The 25,152-nt window shown below is 42.0% G+C and overlaps 1 protein-coding gene across 6 annotated transcripts in view; it reads left to right on the top strand.

Moving 5' to 3' along the window:
• The first annotated feature begins 556 nt into the window (after positions 1–556).
• GRAMD2B (GRAM domain containing 2B) overlaps positions 557–25,152 on the top strand; it is a 32,760-nt gene continuing 8,164 nt past the window's right edge. For 3 of the 6 annotated variants that reach the window (XM_062599288.1, XM_062599289.1, XM_062599287.1), the window contains exons 1-9: positions 879–968; positions 14,683–14,805; positions 16,892–16,979; positions 17,663–17,729; positions 18,674–18,777; positions 22,763–22,858; positions 23,797–23,868; positions 24,002–24,082; positions 24,728–24,839. In XM_062599288.1, the coding sequence (XP_062455272.1) occupies positions 886–968; positions 14,683–14,805; positions 16,892–16,979; positions 17,663–17,729; positions 18,674–18,777; positions 22,763–22,858; positions 23,797–23,868; positions 24,002–24,082; positions 24,728–24,839 (826 nt within the window). In that variant the 5' untranslated portion in view covers positions 879–885. Of the gene's footprint in view, positions 633–878; positions 969–1,146; positions 1,203–12,630; positions 12,797–14,682; positions 14,806–16,891; positions 16,980–17,662; positions 17,730–18,673; positions 18,778–22,762; positions 22,859–23,796; positions 23,869–24,001; positions 24,083–24,727; positions 24,840–25,152 lie in introns of those variants that run through there. The other 3 variants (XM_062599291.1, XM_062599293.1, XM_062599292.1) reach the window with 3 other exon arrangements.

Genomic DNA, 25,152 nt, shown 5'->3' with positions numbered 1-25,152 from the left:
AATTCCACTAATAGGGATCGCTTTGCTGTTTGTTTTTCTTCTCTTAACTCCAGTGAACACAGTCTGCTGGGTGGAAAAAAAAATAGTAGGTTCTGTAACAAATTAAATCATGGGAACGGGCCTCCTCTCAGGGATGCTTACCTTGGCGTTGACCTTTTTTTTAGCTTGGTCTTACAGGTATACCTCAGGGTTGGCTTTCTTTAAGCTTTTGTCTGTACTGCCATGGAGTCCACCTTTCGAGGGTGCTCTGTGGAAATACACAGCGTTTCCCGGGTGAAACGGGAATTAATTCTCAGCTATGAATCAGGTAATGGATTTTTTCTAGGCACTCACTCCTCCGGACTTGCACCGCGGGCTGCCGCCGGCGGGAGGCTGCGCCGCGCCCCGGTGTCCCTGCTCGACGGGCGGTGACACCGAGGGCGGGGAACCCGCCGGGGGCGGAAACACCGCCCGTGGCCTCGGCCGGTCCCGCCGCGTATCGGGCCGGCCTCAGGCTTCCCCGGCGGGGCGGGGCGGCAGAGCGCGGCGGCGGCGGGCGGAGCGGGGCCCATGGTGCTCACGGGCGAGCCGCGCTGCGAGGCGGAGGCGGCGCGGGCCGCGGGGCGGCGGGAGCAGCGGGGCGCCGCGCTGCCGTGAGTGCCGCGCCGTGCCCGCAGCGGGAAGTTTCCGCGGGGAGCCGCGCCGGGGCCGCGGCCGCGGCCGGGCGGGGCCGCAGGCGCCGCGGGAAGTTCGCGGAGTCGGCGCGGCGCGGGCGGGCCCCGCGGAGCGGCGCGGAGCGGCGCGGACCCGCGGAGCGGCGGCGGCGCACGCCGAGGGGCTGGACGCGCCGGCGCCCCGCGGCGAGGGCCCGGCCCGGCCCGGCTGCGGCGCTCGCCCGCCGCGGCCATGGCGGAAAAGCGCCCCGCTGGGCAGGCAGCGCGCGTGGGAGTGGTGTCTCCCGAGCTGTCGTGTCGCCGGCCCCCAGGCAGGTGCGTTTCCGAAGTGTGCGTGGCCGTGAAGGCTGCGGCCGGGAGGAACTTGCTCGCTGGATAGCGCTAGGAAGCGGAGTTCCTTCTAAGTGCGCTCACGGAGGCCAGCGATCGGTGACTTCAGGTTATAAACGAGGCACTAACTCCGCGAGCTGCCCCAGAGCCTGCCGGCTTCGGGCCTTGGGTCCTGGTGCCCCGCACGGCTGTGCCCGGCAGTCTGATGAAGCTCTTCAGGTAGGTGAGATCCGCTCCCGAGAGCGGGGCTGGCCAGGAGTCGCGAGCCCGAGACGGGCTGTCAGAAGCCTAACGGCAGAGGCAGCGTGGGCGCCCGAACTAGCTGAACCTCCGCTTCGTCTGCGCTCGTCGAAGTGTTTCGGTCCTTCCTCGCCGCCGTGATACAGGGCAGAAGGCTCGTCGCCGTTACTCTCCTCTTCAGCCCTCAGTTTTGCCCTTCCAGTAAAACACAGGTGCTGTGCTGGGGGCTGCAAAGTGTGCAGCACGAGGACAAAAATACTCGGCTAGGGGAGAGTGTTGAAATGCCTTGTCCTAGATGTTTTTTTAAGCCTTTAAGGATAGAGGAGAAAAGTTGGAATTCGCTTGTCAAACCCCGTTTTAAGTGACAAGTGGATCCTTCTGAAAAAGTGTTGTGACTGCGAGTTAGCCTCAGAAGTTGAGTAATTTTGGTGTGACTGAAGTAAAATTATAGGGGGGTAATTCAGCTGAAGAGCAGTGACAGAATCTTGGGTTTGGTTCAGAGCTGGAACTGAACTGGCAAATTAGCCCCCCCCCCCCAAAGGTTGAGTTTGGGGATTTTTTTTATTATTATTGTTTGTTTTAGTTCATAAGTAAGTAAGGTTTTGTGGGTTTGTTTTTCCATCCCCTTTGTGTATTGCCAAGAAACAATGTGCAACCAGAAGAGCTCATGCTGACCTCTACTTGAAAGAAATGCTGGCAGAGTTTAGAGGCTCGTGGAACCTTACAGCGCTTTCCAGTGCCCAGGGGATTTGTTTATGTGTGCATAGTTATCTATACTGCTTGAAATTCAGGCATGCTTAACTGTATGCTCGCTTTAGAGATGAATTTTATAGCTCTGTGTGCTTCTGTTACCACAACAGCCTCCATGAGGGATAAGCAGTTCTGAAGGATTTAAGTTCTAAGTGGGGGTTAGGTTAGAGGAGCGTTTGAAAGGAGGAGATTATTTGCAGGGATCTTGGAAACTTGTATACAAACAGTTAAATATGGTCACATTAATTAAAGAATGGGCTTCTCTGGTACGTTTAATAACATCATCTTTGTGATGCTTACAGTACAACTTTGAGTTGTACAACCTTAGTGATAACATGAACTGCAAGATGTGCACAGGTACAGTGCACACCCAAAATAGTGATGGGCTGAAAATTTGTCATTCAGTTTAATGTTTCTCCCAAGAAAATCAGAAGTCCCTAGAACGCTGTCTATGTGAAGTACCCTGACCAGTGTGTCCTAATGTGGCCCAGGACCTAGGAGTTAACAGTCACATTATATTTTAAAGATGCTTACTGTTCTGATGCAAAAGGGAGATGTCCTTCTTTGGCACATTTTTGATAGTCCTGAGCCTGTCTCAGAAACAGTTAGCCCCACTGCAAGGGCTGCTGGTGGAATAGGTGCTAAGTTCTTGAAAACAGAATGCAGCATGTTAAGGAGGAATGGCAGAAATCTAATAACAAGCAGTTCTTACACAGCGTCAGACTCCTCTCAGACACGCCTGGTTCTGCTGAAGTCAGTAGGGCATTTTCTGTTTTCCACAGATTGAATCGTTCTGTGCATCTTTTAGTCTGCAGTATACACTAGTATTTGTACCCTGTCCTGAATTCCACTGACAGGAACCGCTCTGCTGTATGTGTTCCCTTTTTAACTCCAGTGAACACAATCTGCTGGCTGGAGAGAAAAATTTAGGTGTGCTCTGTAACAAATTAAATCATAGAAGTGGGCCTCCTTCTCAGGATGTTTACCTCAGAGCTGGCCTTTTTTTTGCTTCCATCTATACTGCAATAGAGTCCATGTTTCAACGGTGTTTTGTGGGACTGGTCGTCAGGTGAAACTATTTCTTAAGTGTTAATCGGGTAATTAATTTTTTATGTGTTCGTTCATATCTTGTCTGCTATGCAACATACCTTGTGCTGAATGCTGTCATTTACCATTCCTGCATGCGTGCAAATTCCCCAGCAACCTGATGAGCACTAATAGAGGAAGGGTAGCGTTTGTTCTGGGTTTTTTTGCATGACATAAGATGACTTCCTGGGCCTAAAACCATTAAATCTGTCTGTATTTAGGCAACATACTTGGCTACAGTATGCCATGTGATTTGTTAAGAAGCTCACTGGTAAGATGTTGCTAACATTAAGGGGCACTTTGTCCTCTTACAGCATAAGGTAGTATCCAAGTACAGAGTATAACTTCAAGAAATCATGAAGCTGGGGTTTAATCTGTAAAATATATATATATATATATAGAGAGAGAGAGAGTAAAACTTACATATTGAGAAAAATGTGCTTCTGAAAGCACTAGAAAATGCTTACATGTGAATGATACTCTCCAGGGAGTAGAGAGAATGCAATTTTTAAGGCTTGTGTTTCTCTGACGTATAATGCTGCAACAGCTGGTGTTAATTCATCAATTGATAAACAGTTATGAGGTTAAAAATGACTGTTTCACCTTTGCATGATTGCAGCTCACTAACTTTTGTTCTAAATGATTGCTTGAGATGAATGCAAAATGCAGAAAGGTAAGTGGAGGCTACTTATAACTGATTCAGAGTTACTGTACAACTCGTAATATGGGCAGCTGCCTGTAATTCGGCACTCACCCAGGTTAACTCCTTTCCAACAGCCAAACTTCTGCTGTTTTTACTTGGTGGGGGGAAACAGGGTGAAAGAAGATGTAGATGTATGCCTACATTATACATCTACTTTTGGTAGATCAGGAATTTTACATACTTGAGGTCATGTTTTTTAACTTTCCTTTTTAGTTCTTCCCTTCTTCTTCTTCTTTTCTTTCTTTTTTTTTTTTTTTTTTTTTTTTTTTGTGTGTGGTAATTATAATACATGACCTGAAAATAAGGTTAGGATTGCAAAGTGAAACGCTTAAGCTTGAGATGTGACAGGAGAGAGGTTTCTAAGCTGGATGACCTCCATTTGTTCATGATGATGGTCTTTAGTTGCTCCTTTTTTTTTGTTTGCTGTTATTCTTATTTTGCATATGTGTGCTTAAGTTATAAAAGCAGGCTTTTCAGTAGTTGTATGTGTGTTTTAATACATAAATGCATATCTTGTGAGTCTGAACAGACTTCTTTAGTACCTCAGTGCCTCTGTGCTGAGGTACAGAGGCTAACCTGAGTCTGGCTAAGCACTGATTAACCCGAAATGCTCCACATGTATTGCCTTTACTATTTAGTTGCAGAGATAGTTGCTTGTTGACAACATAGTATTCTTTACCTGTAAGCTTTGGGCAGTGGGATTCATTGATGATATTTGACAGGTGATGCACAAACATAGTGAATTTTTTGTTCCTGTCGTCTCCATAAAATTGAAATTGCGGTTAGAAGAGTTCAGTCCTTATCTAGTGATACACATGGTTGGGACTTGTGATCTTAATGCTATGCAAGCGGCTGCAAAGTCCATATATATTGCAGTGATTAATCAGAAAGAATACACTCATTTAACCTCAGCCAGACTAGGAAAAAAGAAGCAAACTTCCTAAGGCATTAAACTAGTTGTAGTATCGCATCCGCTGTATCCCACGTAGAGCTTTCTCTAGCCTAATTTCCTTTGTGACCGTAGGAGAAGTCAGGCCCTTCAGCCAGAACATGCAGAACAGGTTGACCTGTTTAGACCAGTGTTACTGTTATACCAGAGATCTTTTATTTGGTCTATCAATCTTTAAAGATGGTTTGGGATTCTTTTGGTATGTACTTAAAACAGAATCTCTAGGTAGCAGTCTGGATCCAGCTGTTTGCCAGAGGTCTTCTCAAATATTGTCAGGCCACAGCAAATTCTTTCCCTGAAGATAATAGGTAGATGGCAAGACAAGCTGTCTGCGGTTCTCCTCTCTTCCTTGGGCGTAACTTCATCGAGAAACTTTCTGAGCTATCCAAAATAACAGAGGATTCTTACTGTTTTCCTGCAGAGAGACTTAAACAAAAATTTTAAATGTCTGTTCTTTATTTTAGAAAATGGAAAGGTCAGGGAAGATTCCAGGAGTTTGCAGGCAACTGCTCCCAGACAGCCCACTATATAGAGCTTGTAAAATAGGTTAGTGTGCCGTTTCACGCTGGGATGGTTGTTACAGTGATGAAGCACTGAGAGATGAGACACTTAAGTAAAAGGAAGAACCGGGCGCTGTAGTATACGTACAAGGGAAAATGCAGTTACCTCTTCTAATCCCCTTGGAACTGAGCTATAGCGCTTTATTTAAAGTACTCACTTCCTTTAACAAACTTTTACCTGACATTGACCGGCTTGTACCTCCACCCTTGAAAAATATGACACTAAAGTGAGGAAGATTAATACGCTTTCAGAAAGAGTGGTACAAAATAAAGTGAAAATGTTTTACAGGTAGTCAGGCAGCAGAGAACCTCAGCAGGATAAGGGATATAGAGGCAGGGTGAAGCTTTCCTCCTCTGTGCATAGGAGGAGGAGCACTTCTGGTTACTTTACTATGAAGCGATAGTTCCCAAGGTCACCAAGAAGATCTCTCACGCTGAAATGTGCCTTTTCTAAACATCTGTTCTGGTAGGCACTTCAGCAAGGTTTTAGCCCTCTGGGAATGCTGCACTAGAAGAAATGCAAAGCTTGGGAGTGATGTGCAATAGTGGCAGACAAAATACTACAGTTAGCTACCTTGGTAAAATGATACAGTCCTTTTTCCTTTTCTGAGAAATTGGGCTGTGTTGAGCCTGACATCCTTTCTCATCCTTAAAGTACAGTTTCAACTGCCTTTGGAGGGTGGCTTTGGAAGCCTTTAATACTAAGTGCCCTATCAGTCCATCTGTTGGTGGCTACCTTCTGCTTCCCTCCCTCTTACTAGCTTTTCTCAACAACAGTAAGAAAAGACTGTATTAAGTTTTTGTTTGTTTTTTCTTCCCTTCTAGTTTAGGTAGTTTATAGAAAGATGGACCAACTAAGCTAAGGCATCTTGATGGTAATTTTGTAGTTAATATCTGCTCTGGAAGAGCTATTTAGGCTTGTCTGGCCTTGTCCTGGGACAGAAGGAACACTAGTACAAAAGGCTATTGTGTAGCAAAATGGTATATATACTCATTCTTGCCCACTTGTAATATGTGCAAATGTGTTATTGCCAGCATAGAAGGGAGTGGGTGTTGCTGTGGAAGACAGCATGTGGCAGTGGAAGCAGTGGAAGTCTTCGTATTGGAGAAGGAAGCTTGTGGAACGTTTGGACTCATGCTCCGGGACACAGAAAACAGAAAGGCAAAGTGACACTAGTAGGGATCTGAACACCGTGTGTCACATCTGATTTTAGTAAGAATGTTTGTCTTCAGGACTATAGAAGAAAAATACTTCATAGGCAATGTCCCAATCAAAGGAGTTGTTATGGAAAACACTGCTTAGAACCATTGTTGGAAATTAAGATTTCCTACTGTGAAATAGTATCTTTTGTATTAGATTATGCAGGTTGCCCTGATCATTTCTATGAAAGCGTAGACGTGGATGTAGGAAAAAGGGTAGGTTATAAAGATACTTATAGGAAATTCAACATTGCCAGACCCTTGGGGAGCAGGGAGCCTGCAATAGTTGCTTCGTGTTGATCACTTTCCATCTTTGATGGAAGGTGGAGTGAAACTGGGTAGATGGACACAGCTAATCTGTTTGCTTTCATCTCAGCGTTGTACGTTAGGCCTTGTTGTGCGCTGTTCTAGCTGGGGAACCTACAAAAAAAAGTTGTAGTCAGACATCCCATGAAATACCTGTCTGAAATTTGCTTTGCCCTAATAGCCCTGGGGCTTGGAGAGAGGGGGAAGGGTGACAAGGAGAGTTGCCTTTTTAAGCACAGGAATCTAGTGACTGTGGGTGATCTACTGTTGATATCATTTGTCAAAGAAAGTGCTATATGATCAAACCATAATCTTTTCTTCTTTTTGTGGATGTCCTGATTGTAGAACCTAAAAGATTTTTTTTCCACTATTACATCGATTTAAAATACTTTGTATACAGCATGTTGAGTCATTGTTTCTAAAAGTGCCATAAAAGGAGAAGCTTATGATCAAGTAATCCGTAGCAACCTCAGTTTATAATTTTATTTTTCTTCAGCAGTGTAGGAAGGAATAAATGTGTGTGTAGGATTGCTCCAAATCTCTTAGTGTTCTTCATCCTTATAGCAATAGTTCATATAATTGCTGGTGTCTGAGCTTCTCTCTCTCGGCCAATATGCATTACACCATGTTGAGGCATGTTGCTGTACAGCTATTCCTCCAAAGAGCAGAGATACAGCTTCTGACTGCAAGGCCAAATTTATCTGCTTATGCTGTGGTGATTGGGCCTCACTTGTAAAGATGCTTCTGTTGTTCCTGGGAGAAATTTGTTGTTTCTGAGTTATGTAGCAGCCCTAACTTCTGTATTGGGTTAGATCCCTCAGGAGCCAGACAGAGCACATGGGTTGTATATGGTTGCAGGTTTTTTTTCCCCCTTTAATTTAGTATGAATAATTGGTAGCCCCAAGATTTAGGTGCTTTTGCCTCTCTTCTGCACTGCGAAGAAATTGTAGCTCATGAATGCTTCTTTCTTTTCCTCTTTTTCTGTCACCTCTGAAAGTTAAAGATAAAAATGTGGCCTAATGTAAGGTTGCCATTTGCTCTTCAGTAGGCACCGTGAGCCTGTCTTTTGTCTTTCCATTTTAGAGAACAAGTTGGATTAGAACCAGTGAGTAGAGAAATCTTTCCACCTGAGAGCTTCCAACTGGAGAATGAAAAGAGCATGTGCTCCAGTCCAAAGCAGATAGGAAGAGGTGTTCTTCCCTTAAGATCTTTTGCTTCAAATGCTTTCAGAAGTGTGTCTATCAAGTAGATCTGTGTAGTGTTCCGTGCTGGATTTGGCCATGCCTTTGTTTAGATAAACAACTGTTGAACATCCTGCTGAGACTCCCATGGAAACTGCATCATGGGAGTCTTGTGGGGTTGGGTGAAAAGATATATTTGAAAGGACTTTAGCTCTTTGAAGCGGGTATCTGGAATGGAAACTCCTGAAAAGACAAGAGAGTTGATGACTGGCGTTCCTGTTATATTGTTAATAAAATATCTTGTTATAGACTCTCGTATTTCAGAGCACTGGGAATTCTTCTGCTTTTTTTTTTTTTCCTGTGGAACTTGATAGCAGTCTGGTTTTGATTAGACAGGGAATACAGGCAGTTAATAATAGATGGTATTTAGAGCAGAGAATTTACATGCTTGCTAATGACGTCTGCAGTGTCACAGTGATCTCGCTGATGTCTAAGTGGTAGGGTGGTGTGAAACTTGACCTGGTTATTATGTGAAATGTCTACTGAACTTAAAGCTGATACTTTAATCTTTAACAATACTGGAGGATTTGTTCCATATTAACTCAAAAATTACATTATCCTTTTAATAAGGATATAGAAACAGACATCTGAAACTACTCTCGTATAAGTAATTGTTTCTTAGAGATAGCTGTGAAATAGAACATAGTGAATATTTCTGAAATTAATTACTGTCTCTGATCTATAAAGTAAGATCCACAATAAGCAAAACACTCTAACAGGCTGGATGCTCTTTCAATGCCAGATGCTATCTTAATTCCACCTGTGTCCAGAGACCTGTTTCACTGTAGAAATGCATAGAGTAGCTGGCAGCATATATCCATGTGTACCCATCCACAGGCATATAATATTTAATTAACATACCACTGTATAACTTTACCTCCACTGTGCTGTGTTTGACTGCTTTCTCGTGAGAAGAGTTAGCCTTTTCCAAGAACAACTTGAGTTATCTAGTTTCTGTGTTTCCAGTTTCTGACATGTTGTACTTAACCCAGTTTAGTTCGTACCTGTTCATTCTGATGAACCAACCCTTTCGCTCGTGCAGAGCTTTCCACCTCTGCTCCCTCAGTAATGCCTTGTTGCTCCCCTTCATCTCAGGCACAAACACATCTGTAGGCTCTCTCTCTCGTACAAAGTACTTCAAAAGCAAATGCTGTACTCCCAGAGTCAGCTGTTTCATTTAGGGTATACTTAAGGCTGGTGAAACAAACAACATACTGAGCATATTACATTAGAGAAATACCAAATGTATTATGTGGGGGTAGATGATGGCTGTCTGGAAAGCCTATTATAGCAGCTGGTAAGCAGTTTTGTTTTGTTTGTGATCAGTTTACCTTGTAGTTCATTTTCTGTCTGTTTTGATAGTATTGGAGTCTCAGTGACTATTAGTGTTTGGCCTTTGGATTGCTCAGTAAAAATGGTACTTGGTCTTAGAAGAAGATTAAAACATGCCTCAAACATAGGAGATCTATTTTCTCACGTAAACAGTGCCTTGTGCCACAGCACTGGAGTATGGCTAGTCTGGGCGTCTTGCCCTCTGAGTGATGAGACTTTGCAGGGACATCTTGGACATCTGAACGCTTGACTTCAGCACTGTTGTTAGCTTATCCAGTACAGAGACCATTCTGATTTGCTGTGAAAAGGACAACAGGAGAAGTCTGCCCAGGGCGGGAAAGGTATGGGATGAGGCAATGCAACTGGATTAGGTAATGACTACAAGGTCTTTGGAAAAAGCACAGTTTTGGATACGTATGTCCCCAAGAAAGATCCATCCCCACTGGAGTGGGGTAGAAAAAAGGGTTAGTGGAATGGGGGCACTTGTCTTCTGGAAGAAGACCAAAAGACAGCAGTATGCATTTAACCTAGCAAAGTGAAGGCTGGGGTAGCTGTTTCTGGTTGCTCCTTTAGGGAAAGATAAGGCAACCTTGGGCTCTTATCCTTTCAAGCATATCTCCTTTTACCCACCTACAGCCATTTCTGCTTGAAGCATGCTGCTTGGATAGCCCTCTTCATTCTGCTCCTTCTCCACAGCTGTCTAATTGCTGCTGTTGCAAAATTAATCTCTTACCCTGTTTAATCTCTTTTATACAGGAAACAGAGCTTCCAAAGTATCTATGATACAAGGTATCCCATACATATGTGGCCCATCCTCAGAGTGAATGTTGCAGCAGTACTGATTCCTGTCAAACATTAAGAAAATATTGGTGTGCCTGTGGTTTTGGAAACAACTGAAGTCATTACTGACATCTGTGATGTGTCAAGGCACCTTTTTCCTCCTACGTAGCTGATGTGCAATCTGTTGGCTGGGGGACTAGCTTGATGCAGCTCTTTGTGGCTTTTGAACTTCTTTTAAAGCTGTTGCCCGAGCTGCTTGGTCTCCTTGATATTCCTCGTGACAGGTCTGAGGATGCTTTGTAAAAAGGTGTATGTGGTGGTGGATTAGACAGTTACCATTCTACAGTTTTGTAGGTCTTTCTCTTACATGTGCCTGAGAAGTATTTATGCTGGTAAGACTACTGAGGTCTTAAAATACAGATGTTATTTCATTAAGGGTTACTTTTCAAACTGTGGTCCATAAGCGCATCTTTTGCATTATTTCTCTTCAATGCTTCTCATTCAAACCAGTTTTGAAGGGAAGAAGAAAATAATTTTAGAATCCTAATGACTTTTTTTTTCCTTGAAAAATCCCCAGTGAATTAATGTGACACTTTAAGCATAGTTTTCACAGGAATTCTGAATTTTCCAGGTTCTAGAGAAGATGAGTTCCAAACAAAAAAGTCATTTGAAGTTCAGAAAACTTTCTGCAGTACAAAGAACTTGATTTACATGTCTCTCACAAAGCTTTTGTGTTTTATAGAAATTATGCAAGTCAGAAGAGATCAGTTACCACTGTCTCTTAAAATGCATTTTCTAATAATTCTTCTCTGAACACTTCATTGGAAGGAAATTTACTCCACTGCTGTGGTTACTGTATTTCTTTGCACTTTCCTTTTGCTGTGACTTAAATTACTCGGGTTAGTTATTGGTGTATATTTAAAAAATGTATACATTTTTACAGGAAGTTTGCCTACGAGGCTTATAACTTTTTTTGACCTTTGCTTAGTTTACAAGGATATGATCCCATAGTAAGTACAAGCCTTAAATTTAATTTAAAATATTCCCTATGACAACCTTTATTTTGGAGAATGGACAACTTTTATTTCAGCATTTATTTGAATAGCAGTACTGGTATTTAGTAGCAGTACTGAATACAGAATACATCTTAAATATAAAAAATGTGTATTTTCGTATCAATAAAGCCATAATGCTTCAAAGTTTGTTTGCTTTGCCCTGGATTTTGCAAATATGGTTCACTTCTACGGAAATATTAACAGCTGTAATAAGCATCACTTTAAGTGTCCTTTGATCTTGACTTTTTTCCCCTCCTCCTTTTTTTTTTTTTTTTTTTTTTTCACGGATTTCTGACTTTGCTGCTGCTTTTACAAAACATTTATGGGGCGTGACATGCACACAAAAATGTAAGGAGCGTTTTAATTTGTTAAAGACTTGATGAAAGATAATTCCGTGGATTTTAGGTCATACCTGCCATCAGTGCTGCCCCAGAAGGTCAGTTAAAATAAGATTCTTCTGCTAGTTTAAAGATAGCTGCTAGGGATTTAGCTGCTATGTGAAGCTACAATTATCAGAAGCATAAGGACAAATCCTTACATGGTTTTTCATTAAGTGAGGTGGTGGGTGTATGGGAGGTGGGATGAAGGATAGACATAGCAAGCCCGCGTTGGCTAGTAGGGACATAGCTGGCTGGTAGTGCCAGTAGCATATGTTTGTCTCCTCACTCTTGAGATGTCTGGGTGCTCTCCCCATGCCAAGGGGCATCTCAGCTGCCACAGAGGATCCTGGTGACCATGAGAAGCTTGGGAGACCTCTGCTCTTCGCCTACCACGGGCAGCAGGACTAACATGCTGAGAGCCTTGCTTTATTCGCATAGTGTTTTGGCATCCAGATTTAATTTTAATTAGTGATTAGAAAAAGAAAAGAAAAAAATAATTTTAATAGTCTAGAATTAAATTTAACGTATATTGTGTTCAGTGCTGCTGCTCAATGGCAGTACTGCTATTCAAATAAATGCTGAAATAAAAAAGAGGAAAGCTGTCTATTCTCCAAAATAAAGGTTGTTATAGGGAATATTTTAAATTAAATTTCTAAGGCTTGTACTTACTATGGGATCATATCCTTGTAAACTAATCAAAGTTCAGAAAAATTAGTTATAAGCATTGTAATCAAACTGAAAGCAGCTGGAGGGAATAAGTCAAGACAGATTTGGAGATAGTGATGGCTGATGGAGAAGGTGAGGAGCTCAGCAGCAGACAGAACAGTCCCACGAGCTTAACTGCAAAATAAGGGAGTTGATTGAGGGGGGCAGGAGAAATATGAGTAGTAAGCGATGAAGCGTTTGAGAGAGTAACAAAACATCCAGCTGGCGACTCTATGAACGCAGAAGACGGCAGCACACCCAGGCTTTTGTGGCCGCTCTCGAAGCGCTGGATCCTGGTGAAGCTCCGCGCGGCTCTGAAAGCTCCGCTTGCTCGCGCCCCCGGGCGCCGGCCGCCCTCCTGCTCCCTGTGCAGAGCCGCTCGTGCCGCTGCGGTTAGCCAGCCGGATCCTGGGTCGGGGTCGCGATTCAAGGCAAGCCAGGAGGAAACGCGACGGAGGCTCGCTGAACCTGCCGAGGGTTGTTGCGTGCAAGGCCTGCCCCAAGCTCCTGAGGCGCCTCTAGCTCGGTGAGCGCAGGATCGTCGTGCGAGCTCGGAAGCCGAAGCCGCGGTGCGGAGGCGTGGGCTTGACGCGAGCCGCTGCGGCGGCGGGAGAGCCGGCGGCGGCGAGGGGCTCCAGGCGGGCTCGTCTCGGGTGTCCCTCGCCTCCCTCGAAGCCGGAGGCTTTCCCCGCGGGAAGCGGACGGAGGGCGAGAGCACGCGCGGCTAGGAGCACGTGCCGTGGCCGGGCAGTTCTCTCTGCTTAAAATTTCAGACCGGGTAAAACTTTGGGTTCGTTTGGATTTTTCCAGGTGGAAGATTGTATTCCGCTTAGACCTCTGAATTGCCCGCTTAATCCTAGTTTAGGCTGGCTAAAATAAAAGCTGTTGCCTTGTGGTCAGGCAGGACAGATCCAGTCATGAGGTGATGGGGAAACGGTTGCTGCTTTTCCCCATTGCATTTATGAGTGCTGTAACCGTTTCATGCGTGCCCAAAGTGCGGATTCGGTCCCTCTCCGGTGGGAGTGTCGAGGGGGTGGGAGAGTGTTAGGTAGGGCAGTGGCTGCTCTAGGTAAACGTACGACCCTTAGGGAGAAAATCCAAGCATCAGTAAGGCAAACACTCATCACTTGTGTTCTGTAACATAAATTCTGGTTTGGCTGCCAGGTAGGAGATGGCAGATCTCATTAGGTCTCATTACGTGTTTTTTGGTGGTGGTTGGTATTTTTTTTTTTTTTAATGCCCTTCCTAAAAGAAAATGGAGATTAAATCAATCTGGGAACTTCTGTCAACAAAACTTCTGTCCTCATAAGAAAATAAACTTTTTAGTATCATGACACACTTTTGCGTGATAGCAGTGGCTGTGTTGTTGCTGTGAAACTGCAATGTCTGTATATTGTGTATTCATAATGTAAAACAGTATAATGAAAACTTTTGTACATGGGGTCATTCCAGCCAGGCATTAAGTTACCTGACAACATAGCTTCACTTCCTTCTTCAATACTAGTAAGCTACCTGTATCTTTCTAGGGCTTTAGCCTCCCAAAGTAAGGGGTGTGTGTCTGTATCATACTTTATTTGAAGCACTGCTATTCTTGAAACCCTGTTTTTAATGACAGCTTTTTTTCCCCTTAAATTTTCTGAAAACTTCTGACATTTTCTGACATAATATTGCATTAGAAACTGATGAAAAGGGAAGCCAGGAGAAGACTCTTGATGGCATATCTCTTAGCCCTTAGACTCTAGTTTCTTAGCGTGTATTTCTAAGGTGGGGTACACACTGTGAAGAGGCAATTCACTGTGAAGGGGCAATGCTGTTTTTGTAAGCTAAACCCAGTACTTCTGTTGCTTTGAGAGGACCCTTCATCAAGAAAATGCTACAGGTTGGCTCTCGTGGAAGATTTATGTAACCAAGGGACAAAATAGGACCCACTGATTCAGAATGAAAAGATTCTGCTCAGAGAACTTTCCCCAGGCTCGTCTTATAACACACAGCCACAAATACTTTGTTAAGTGCTAGGTCCTGTAATGTCTTTTTGCCAGCTTGCCAATCAAATTAATTTCCCTTTGTCATCAGGTTGAGTACTGAACACAGTCTCATTTAGGAAAAAATCATTCCTATTGGAACAGAAATTAAAGCTACAAATGTTAAGAGTGTTGGAATATTTGTGGCTGTATTTCAGGTTTTAATCTCTTTATTGCTAGAATTTCAGTACAGGAGCTTATCTGAGTGGTTGCTCAGATGTGTAATACTGTCAAGTCAGTGGATGCAAACTTTTTGGTGTCTTAGTGTTAACAGAATGTCATAATTTTGTTCATTAATATGTTCTATGTCATCAACAAGTTGAAGTAGCTTTTGACATTGGTATAAATCCTGAAAAACACGTTGTTATCTATTTTGTTTTTTATTCTGCAGTTCAGATGGAGAAAATGGATCAGATGAAAAAAGAAAGACAGGAAAATCACCAACTATATTGCTGCAAACCCCTTCCAGTGAAATGGAGTATCTTGATGACCGGAAAAAAGTTGGCGTTGCTAGGTAATGTCAACTTTCTGATTGTTAGATAATCGAAATGATTACAGCCCATTCAAAAGTTGAGAAGCAAGCTTTGTCAGCTGCCATCATCCCAGTTGAGCTGGTAGCTGTGTGTAGTAGCCCAAATGAAGTTGTGCAAGTGTGCAAGCAGAGATCAGAGCCCCCTTCCAATGGCTGTCATATCATCCACCCCAAGCAGTCAGAATAGTGAGAATCTGGAGTTTTGAGTGGGGTTTTGCTCCCCTGTACTAGGGAAACATATGTTGCACTGATCGGCATCATTGCTGGTTACTTCCTTTTTGCAGCCATTAAAGCCTGAGAGGCAGTCAAACTGAGCTGCAGTTTGACTCCTGGGCTGTTTCTGGAGCACTGTATCCCTGGATTAGTGATTGTGCACAGTAAAGACATGAATCTTAATTCTGGATTCTTTAACTGAGACACTGATGCTTTTTTGCAGTGTGTATTGCATCAGATGATTACAATCATCTGTGCAAAAATGGACATTCTTCACATGTTGTAGAATTGGAGTGCACTTGAAAGTCTTCTAAAACAAACCAGATTAGCATTAAACTTCTGCCTTAAGAACTTGGATGCAAAACTTGCATACGTTTCACTGAGCAACTAATGCAGAAGTTAATAGTCAACCTGCTATTTTGGTTTCAGTTGTGAGGCTGATATTTATGAAATGTTACTTAACTTCATGAAATACCCTTTGAAGAAGTATGAGACTACCTTTTTAGTAAATCCTCCTTCCAGTCTCATCTTTATCATAGAATTAATTGATCCTGCTGAAGAGGAGTTGACATAGTTTCGTTTTGTAAGGCTGTCTATAATTTAAGTTTGACCTAAATGTTACACAGGGAGTGCACACACGCATGCTGGAGTTCTCTTCCATGAGGGGCCACCAGAGAAATGATGCCAGTCTCCCTGCCATCTAAATGAGTCCTACTGTGTGGTCTCTTTCCTCAGTTTAGCTCATCTCAACAGCCCTTGGGCTCCCCCTTTCCCCTTTTACTTTTGGAAGCCCTGACCATTTCAAGTCTAGAAAACTAAGGAAGATGTACCATGGGGGATAAGGTGCAGAGATGGAGACTAAGTATTTTGTAGTACCTTTCTCTCTCCATCCTACCTTAGCACTTCACAGCACATGTTCTCCATGCCATTCAGTGAGGTCTTTGTTTTGTTCTCTCTTCTGCTCTTCCCAGTCTGTATCTGAACACCTCTGAAAGAGTTAGCTTATTTTGTAGCCCTTTTGTCTCTGCTATAAATGTGAGCTCTCAAGGATAATCTTTTCCACCTGATTTCTGAGGCAGTGTTATCCCACCTCAATTTTTGTTATGCTAAACAAGGCACACTGACTTTCTCCTGTATAAAAACAAACAAAATCCACTTTCTCAGCCATTCTCAGACTTTGTGTACTTGTTCTACTTTAGAGTTCTTGTGTTTTTTTGTTTTCCTCCTCCCTCCCTCTGCACAGTACGAATGGCCAAAGCTGTACAAATACAACTTCTTATATAACTGGCACTTACAATTCCTCTTCGGGTACTGGGAACTTTGCCCCCAGAATTGTGGTTATCTTAATGATTTCCTTATATTACTGGTTCACAGCAGTCATCTGACTTGTGCGCCTATGCCACTTCTCTGTTGCACTTCTCTGTCTTCAAATGAGATCCCATTTTGTAGTAGAAGTTCATAGTTTTGAGTGCATTACCTTGCACTCTACTACTTCTATCTTACTTTCATTACTGTGCTATTAAAGAAACAATATTTTATGCATTCTCCAAAAAAGCCTTGGATTTAAGATCTGTGATAATTAAGTTGTAGAAATGTCTTGAACTTGATTCCTCCCTGATTCCAAGTAGAAGTTTAGAATATTCCTTTTAAAATAGACCTTCTGTGAAGGCTGCTGTGGTTTACCACTTAGATGTATTCCTTTTGAGTGCTAGTGTAATCCTTGATGAATCAGATAAGAGTTGCTGAAGAATTCATATGCTTCATGGAAATGCATGTGCTATTGATAACCACCAAGACTAATAAAATCAGATCAAACATGTTATATGGATTTTTTCCCCTTCCCTCCCCTCCTCAGGACAAAGAACAGTACAGATAGTCCACCCATGACAATGGACATCAAGAACGACTCCAAGATTGAGAGGAAAAAACGTGTCTCAAATCAGGTAGTGCAGAGGATTTATTTAGCTGGGCCTCTTCAGCCTGGGGAAGAGAAGACTGAGGGGGGATCTTATCAATGTGTACAAGTACCTGAAGGGAGGGTGTCAAGGGGACGGGGACAAACTCTTTTCAGTTGTCCCGTGTGACAGGACAAGAGGCAATGGGCAGAAACTGAAGCACAGGAAGTTCCACCTGACCGTGAGGGGGAATTTCTTCCCTGTGAGAGTGACAGAGCACTAGCACAGGTTGCCCAGAGAGGTTGTGGAGTCTCCTTCTCTGGAGATCTTCAAGGCCTGCCTGGATGCAACCCTGTCTACCACGCGCTAGGTGACCCTGCTTGAGCAGGGAGGCTGGACTAGATGATCTCCAGAGGTCCCTTCCAACCTTACTGATTCTGTGATTCTATTTGTATTTATATATACTTAGTAAATGCATAACTACTGTGAGAGCACCCTCATTTAGCAATGTTATAGTTCAATGTAGCATAAGGACATAGGTTCCCTTCATCTGTGTGCTGGAGTCTGGGTGGAGCAGGGTAAAGACTCAATAGACATATGGCAAAAAATGGAGATTATGGTAGCTTTGGCAAGATGAGAATGTATTGAGGAGAGGAAATGGAATGGCTGCTTGATTTTAAAAATATCTAATAAGGCGTTTATCTTTGGGCATGTGCCTTTTTGTATTCTAGCTGAAGGCAAATGCACACTTTCATAAGCTGTTTATGGAGGTTCCCATTGATGAGCCACTGAAACAAAGTAAGTATTAATCCCCTTATTATTGCTGACTCTGGAAGAAAGATACTGGTGGAAGAAAGATACTGGTGTCATTCAAGAGGCACTACCTGAACTGTAAAAGCCTTAAAAACTCCAGATGCCTGGAGCTGCAAGGCTTTCATCTTGTATGCACAGAGTGTTTCTGGTATAGTCTTGCAGAATTTTGATTTCTTAAATCTTGAGATGTTGGGCATCTTTGGGAATTGTCTGCTTTGTACTTCCAAACAGAGTAATCTCGTGTAACCCTTTGCTGGTACTCAAGTTTGTTACTTGATTATAACAGAACTGGTCAGGTGCCAAGGTGAGGGGTTTTGTTGATGATGCTTTAAGATTTAAAAGCACTGGTAGGAGAAGGATTTTCCGATGTCTAAAGATTGATTTGTTCCCTGTGATAGCTGTAACAAATGAAGGCTATGCATGCATAACAGATCCTCCCTGAAAGAAGGAATACAAGGAAAGCAGTTTATGAATGAGATAAATGGTGTGCTCTGTGGCTACAAAGTTAGGAGTGTTTCACATGTGCTTCTGCCTCCATTGGTCATCTGGTCTGGACAAGTGCTATAGTTCTAGAAGTTTTGAGTTAAACCTCCTATTTCCCATAAAGCTCTTTACATTTATGTAATACACTTACCTGACACATACTCAAAAGGTTTATAGGAAACTACATTGTACTCGCAAAGTTTCTTGGCTTCTGGGAGCCAGTTGTATGTTATGTTTCAGTTTTTAGACTGTGGATGTTTTGAATCTGAACTTAGACTTGTGAAACTTAGCTCTTTGAAACAGTAAGTTTTACTAATAGAAAAGTTTGACAATGTTTATCAAAAGATATAAACCTACATAGGTTATGGCTTTAAAGTTAAAAAGTTTTTTAAAAAGTTACCTTGGCTTGTGATTACCTTAATGATTAAAGAATATCTGTGTTTTAGGTTTTACCTGTGCTCTGCAGAAAGAAATTCTGTACCAAGGAAAGTTATTCCTCTCTGAAAACTGGATTTGCTTCCATTCCAAGGTTTTTGGTAAAGACACTAAGGTCAGTAATTTTTTTTTTTTTTTTTTTTTTTTTATGTACAGAACAGTAATGCTATTCCCTTGGACTGTGGTCATCACCAGAAATTCATGTTATTGTGCAAGGCTAGAATACTGCTAATACTTAGGCTGACTATTGCCAAATACAGTAACTGCTGTGCTGCAATGCCAAAAAGTTATTTCAGAGCTGGAGCGCTTCTATTATTGAAGACCCATTTCATCTCCCAAGGGATTTCCAGCATGGGGAAAAAAGTGATGGAGGGAAAGGATCTGACATGCAGCAATGAGGGCACTGCCAAGCCCACATAGCAAAAACTGTACAAAAAACTTCCTTGGAAAAAGTATGAAAAGGAGGAGGAGGAGGCAAGGTTGAAAAACAAGGTCAAGACTGCAGTTGGAGAACTGGAGGGAAGGGAAAAATCAAGCACGTTAAATGGAACAATTGCAGATGAAGAAACTAAATCAGGTTTCAGAGCTGAGTGGCTAAGGGCTGTGGGGGGATTCCTCTGGCTGCTCCTTCTGTTCCACGTGAACTGAGAGGGGAAATCAAAACCAGTCTGCTAGGCATTTAATTCAGAGCCTAATGTGAAAAGCAGAAATGGGACCTGAATAGTCAGAAAGATGGTAACTTACTAGATCATTGTGTACTCTCTCTCAGTGCAAATAGCTGCAGCTATTGCAACTTTCAAGCTAGAAGCTTTTTCTACTATCAGTTACCCACCTAAGGCTTGGCCGCCTCAGGTGAATGCTACGCATACAGATAAAAAATTCTGTCTAACAGTTAGTGTTCTCGTTGTTTTGGAGGTCTGGGGTGTTTGTCTACATAAACTCAGATCTATCTTTGAGCTTTTATTAGGAAACAAAACTTGATTTACTGCAAAGATTTCTTTCTCAAGTACTTTCTTGAACAAAGTTGCAGTTTAGATCTAGACTCCTGCTTAGGGAATAGGATGCTGAACTATACTGTACTTTAAGGAAATGGTATCCCTTTTCTCTGCTGGGATCTCTTTTGGTGGTATACCACTTATTTTCAAAAGGACTTTTAGAAAGGTGAAATAGATTCAAATTTAAAGAATGATTAATGACACATTGTTCATAGTGAGATTATGGCGTGTTGTGCACTACTGCCTGGCTCAAGAAACGGAGTTATTGTTGGTTGCCAGTTAATGGATGCCATTAGTCATGGGCAGCGCATGGATGCAGATAGTATGTGTGCTGGTGGAAGCCATATGATGCAAAGAAAGGCTCAGAGACTATCGCTTCTAACTCATAGTAGCTATCTTGGGAAGTAGTTTTGTTGGAGCGATGCTGAGAAAAACCCTGTAAAAATAGATTAAGTTACTGTCTAAGTAATCTCCTGTTCAGCACAAATAAATGCAGATGGGTCTACTCCAGACTGAAGTGCAGCTTTCTAAAATTCTGATTAAGCTACATACATACAAATAAAGTTTCACAAAACTCTATCAAGCAGAACAAAAAGACCTGGAAAAAGATCATGTAGAAAGATAATCATATAGTACTGGAAAGTGGATTTTTTTATATAATATCAACTGAGTTCCAGTTCTGTGGATATATGCATATTTATGTATGTATATGATACACAAAAGTAAAGGTATTAGAGGACTGAGCAGGGTAGGTTTAGTATTTTTAAATATGGCTGTAGTGATATCCATCTGTGTCCAACTCTGAGTGCCTATTTTTAAAAATACATTGGAAAAAAAATTAAGATCGTTTAGGGAGTAAAACTGGTCATTTACTTCCCCCTGCATCTCATGTCAGAGCTTGGTTCAGCCACACAGAGCAGGCACAAGTATTTTTAGAAACGTCATCAACAAAACTTCAACAAAACATTGAAGAACCAGGGATATAATGAAGAATAATATAATGGGGGGAGGGGAAGAGGAAATCAAGCTTGACAGGAGGAAGAACCTTCTTAGCAGTAAGGTATATTGATAAAGTTGCCACGAGACAAAAGTCTATCACTTGGAACTTGTAAAACTCTCTAAACTTGTCAGAAGGAGCAGGATTACATGTTCTAACAAATCTTTCACTTTTCACTTCTCTTCTACCTAAAGAATTTTGGTTAATAAAAGTTTAGGGAGTGAGGGGTGAAACAGCCATACAAGGCAATAGCTCTGAGTCTGCAGTGAAAACATTCTGCTTGTTTGAAAATAAAAGATCTCTGCTCCAGGACAGAATAAGCTCTGAAAGACTGCACTGTTTCTACAGGTAGTTCTGCATTGGCCTGGGATCATTTTCCTGGGGCTAAGTATCATCTTATGCATTTTAGTTTCTATCCGTGTTGCTAAAAGTAAGCCATATTTCCCAGAAGAATTTTTACTACAGATAAATAAAATACTTTACAGTGATTTCCCCATTTCAGTCTAGCGCTGGGATAAGAGTGCAGTAAGCAGGTACTTAATCACGGTTAAGCACTCTTTTGTCTTGGTTACAGTAATGTTATCCATGAAAACAGCATGCAGCAGAATGCCATTAACATTTCCAATGTAAAGCTCTTTGAGGTGAACTGAGCCAGTTAGACAACTTCTAAGTTGCATTTTTTATTATAATCATCGTTCATGATTTTTACTGAAAAATCTCCAAAAGAAGTGAAGCCAATTCTATTCTGACTCATGATAGTTCTGTTTTTCCTGTTAAAGATGCGTCATAGCTGCCCTCTTCCCCCTCACCTGCCAGGTGATAGTGGTCAGACTTGCAAAGTCTTAGACCCAGGCATTCAAATTATAAGCGTTGTGATTTTGGGTTTGTTTTTATTTTGTTTTGTTCTAGCACCCTTTCTTAACAAAACTAAATACCAAGTTTCTAGCCTGTAGATGACAAGCAGAGGTTTGGCTTGCCATCCTTGAGGAGTGGCTGACAATCTTGCAGGTAGACTAATGTACAGAAATGCTTTCTAAAATTTTTTAAACCTGAAACAACATGAGATAATTTCATGACTTGATGTTACTTTGTACTTATTCGTAACAAAAGTTAACAAAAATTTTACGAAACTGCTCCAAGAGTATTTTAATTCTCCTTCTGCACTGAGCTGTGTTTTGGGGGTTTCTCGGTTTTTTTGGTTTTGTTTGTTTGTTTGTTTTTTCATTCAGTGCAATGTTCAGCTATTATTGATCAATCTCTGGCATTTCCATCTTTCTTCCGAATTTCTCAGGTCACTGTGGTGGTGTATACTGAGGGAATTCTGACAGGAGCTAGATCTCATCCCTAAGTATTCTGAATTGCTGTGTTTGCCTAAACAGTCAGCTTGGGGCTTTTTAATTGAAAGTCAAAGCAGCAATTCAGTCATTTGTAACGTGGTGTTTACAAGAAGCACCCATACAAATATCTGAATTGAAATAAGCTGAAACTTAGCAGGTAACATTTTTTCCCACTAATGGGGTTGAATGTAAACAAGAAGCAGGAAGGAAAATTGAGTACTTTTCAGTGTAAATGTAGAAAGGCTGGATGACACAGAGGGATCAGTTTAAGTCAGTGGGTGTGTGAGTATTGGATCTCTTGACATACTGAAGGACAAGCTGTTTACTCAGTTGCTTGCTGTAAACTAAGGGCTCTGAAAATGGTGAGGAAGAGCAAGAGTTGTGAGTTCATTGTTCAGCAAGCATCTCCTGTCTGGTATGTTCTGAAACGTTTTGTTCCTATACAAAGAAACCTAGCTTTAAGCCTGGTTTGTTCTGCGGGTGCACAGTGAAGCCTATAGCAAAGGGATCAGAAAGAGGAAGCACAAAAAAAATAAAAGCTTGAATTGTTATCTGATAAAAATAGAAGTAAAAACAGTTAAGAAATAGTATTAGCCTGAAACCATACCTGCTCCATTTGGAATGTGGAAATGGAGACATTCAAGAGAAATCTTTAAAGGAGGAGCGTTGAAAGTCTGACTTACCCCAGTTGGTAGGTTAGGCTCCTTGTGAAAGAGCATTCAGACCGAATGCTTGCATTGGGACCCTAACAATATGATGCTTTTGTTACAGATCAGTATACCTGTGCTCTCAGTGACACTGCTAAAGAAAACCAAAACTGCCCTCCTTGTGCCAAATGCTCTGATCATAGCAACAGTCACAGATAAAGTAAGTACTGGAAGAGGGTAAAGCTGTCATACCTTGCCTGTTTTCTTTTTCCTTTTTGTCCTCTTTACTTACTCATTTACAGTTGTCATGAGTGTTTCTTAAAGGTGCCAAGTGCCAATTTATCCAAACAGAGAATTAGTCACGTGTGCCTGTTTAGATTGAGAACCCTGGAGGACTTTTTGGAGTTAACAGGCTTATTCTACTCCCTCTCTTCTGACAGGCAGTGACTTTTTTTCCTTCCCTTAGCTCACTGTCTTTTTTTTTCTCTCCTTTGGATGTACAGTAAACAGAGCAATGTAGAACTTTCTGAGAAAATAAAAAAGAAAATCTCTGGATACCACCTGTTCTCCAAGCCTGCTGGTTAGTGCAGCAGGCTCTGAGGGACTGAAGCAGCTGGCCCAGAAAGCAAGCGCAGAAAGGGTTACTTGCCCAACTGGTAGCTTTGACAGTAGCTTGATTTTGCTTGGGTCTCTCATCTGATCAGTGATGCCACAGATGCAACAAAATACAGTGGCTCACAGTAATACTCAGGAGTAGTTGCACCAATAAGTAGAAAACAACCTGATCATCTTAAGAATGGCTTTGGGACCAGACTACTTTCATTGCACAAACAAGGAGAGGATATACAGTGAGTTGTTTAGAAAAAGATAGGGAAAACATAGTGCACAAAGTTGTTGGGGTTTTTTGTTTGTTTTATATGCACTAGGTTATACTCTAGGTATTACAGCAAGGCATGGTAAATTCTGATGTGCATTTTTTTATGCACCTTGTGATTAACCTCTGCTCACAGGCTTAGAGGAAGTGTTTTCTTCTGCTGCACAAAAGTCCTTGAAAATAGTTACTCGATCAGCAAAGCCACATACCATTTTTATTTAGATATAAAAGGAAACTTTTACTGTGTGCCTTTTCTCAAACAATTCCGGAACTTTTTTTTTCAGTACATGTTTGTCTCCTTGCTCTCCAGAGATACCACCTACAAGCTATTAAAATCTATCTGTAGACATCTAGAGGTAAGTACTAATGGAAGGGAAGATAATAGATTTATTATGCTCATAATACAGCTCTTCTGCTTTTAAAGGTTAGGCAGTTTCTAACTGTGTTCATTGTTTAAACTTTTTTTTTTTTTTTTTTTTTTTTTTTCAGGATATGAGTGTCGGCAACAGTCCCAATCCGTCTTCTGCTGAAAACAGTTTCAGGGCTGATCGTCCTACAACTCTGCCCCTGGTAAGTGACTTGGGTGTTTGTTCTCTTGTTGTATGGCACTATTCATTTAAGTCCTGCTTATAATGTCCTAAACTGAAGCAAATCGTGCCCTTGCTTCTAAAACTTCCAGGAGCTTTTCAGCCTCAGGAAGCAATGGAAGTGATTAGCGTAGATGTACTTAGATCCCCTCGGATGTGGTATGTGTGCACACATACGCTGTTTTTAGTAGTCAAGTTTCACGGTGCTCTGTACTAACTTATGGTTGGTGTTTCCCCTGCCACAGATGGCAATGCAACATGATTTTTGAAGCTAGAAACACTGCAGTCCTCCTACAATCTAGTTCAGGCAACTGAGAGATGTGTAACCAGTGCAGTGGCTAGAGTCTACCTTAATGGTCTTTCTCTTCCAACGTACCTAAGCTTAAATTAAGGCAAGAGATGAGACTTAAGCGTGAATTCTGGTGGTCATAAAGTGGTTATTAAAGTGCACATTATAAAGTGCTTATTGTCCTAACTTGATCTCAACATCTTTATATTGGAGCTTCTTCCTGGCCAGCCAGTTTTAAATACCTAATCATTGGTTCAGTTTCTCAAAGGAGGTGAAAGGAGATCAGGCTGTTTAGATTTACATTAGGGCTGATCTTTCTTGTGACTCTTCTCCTATCAGGATTTTAATGAAGACTATTCTGATCTGGATGGTATAGTGCAACAGCGGAGACAAGAGATGGAGGAGTCCAGCAGTACAGGCTCCCAAACCCCAGAGCTAGAACGTTTTCAAGGTGAGAGAGATCACTAGGCCTGAGAAAATGGGAATGACACAGCTTAGTTTTGCTTCTGTAATCCCCTTTTGATGTAGAGGTGCATCTCTGTTCATCACAGTCCTGAAGAACTATTTTGAGGTCTTCCTTGCAGCCACAATAACTAGGTCTCCATTACTATTCACCTGCCTTCTTAATCCATAGTTAAGTAATGATTCTGTCAGCAGCAGACCTGGTTCATGTCACTACTGCCTCTAGTTGCTTATTCATGCTCTATCTGCTCCCCACCATCCAAGGATTTTACCCCACCAGTTATGCTAGCAGAGATGTAATG

This window comes from Rhea pennata, chromosome Z (genome assembly GCF_028389875.1).
Source record: "Rhea pennata isolate bPtePen1 chromosome Z, bPtePen1.pri, whole genome shotgun sequence".
NCBI classification, from domain to species: domain Eukaryota; kingdom Metazoa; phylum Chordata; class Aves; order Rheiformes; family Rheidae; genus Rhea; species Rhea pennata.
Note: the sequence above shows the minus strand (reverse complement) of the source record. Positions and strands in the feature narration are given on the sequence as shown.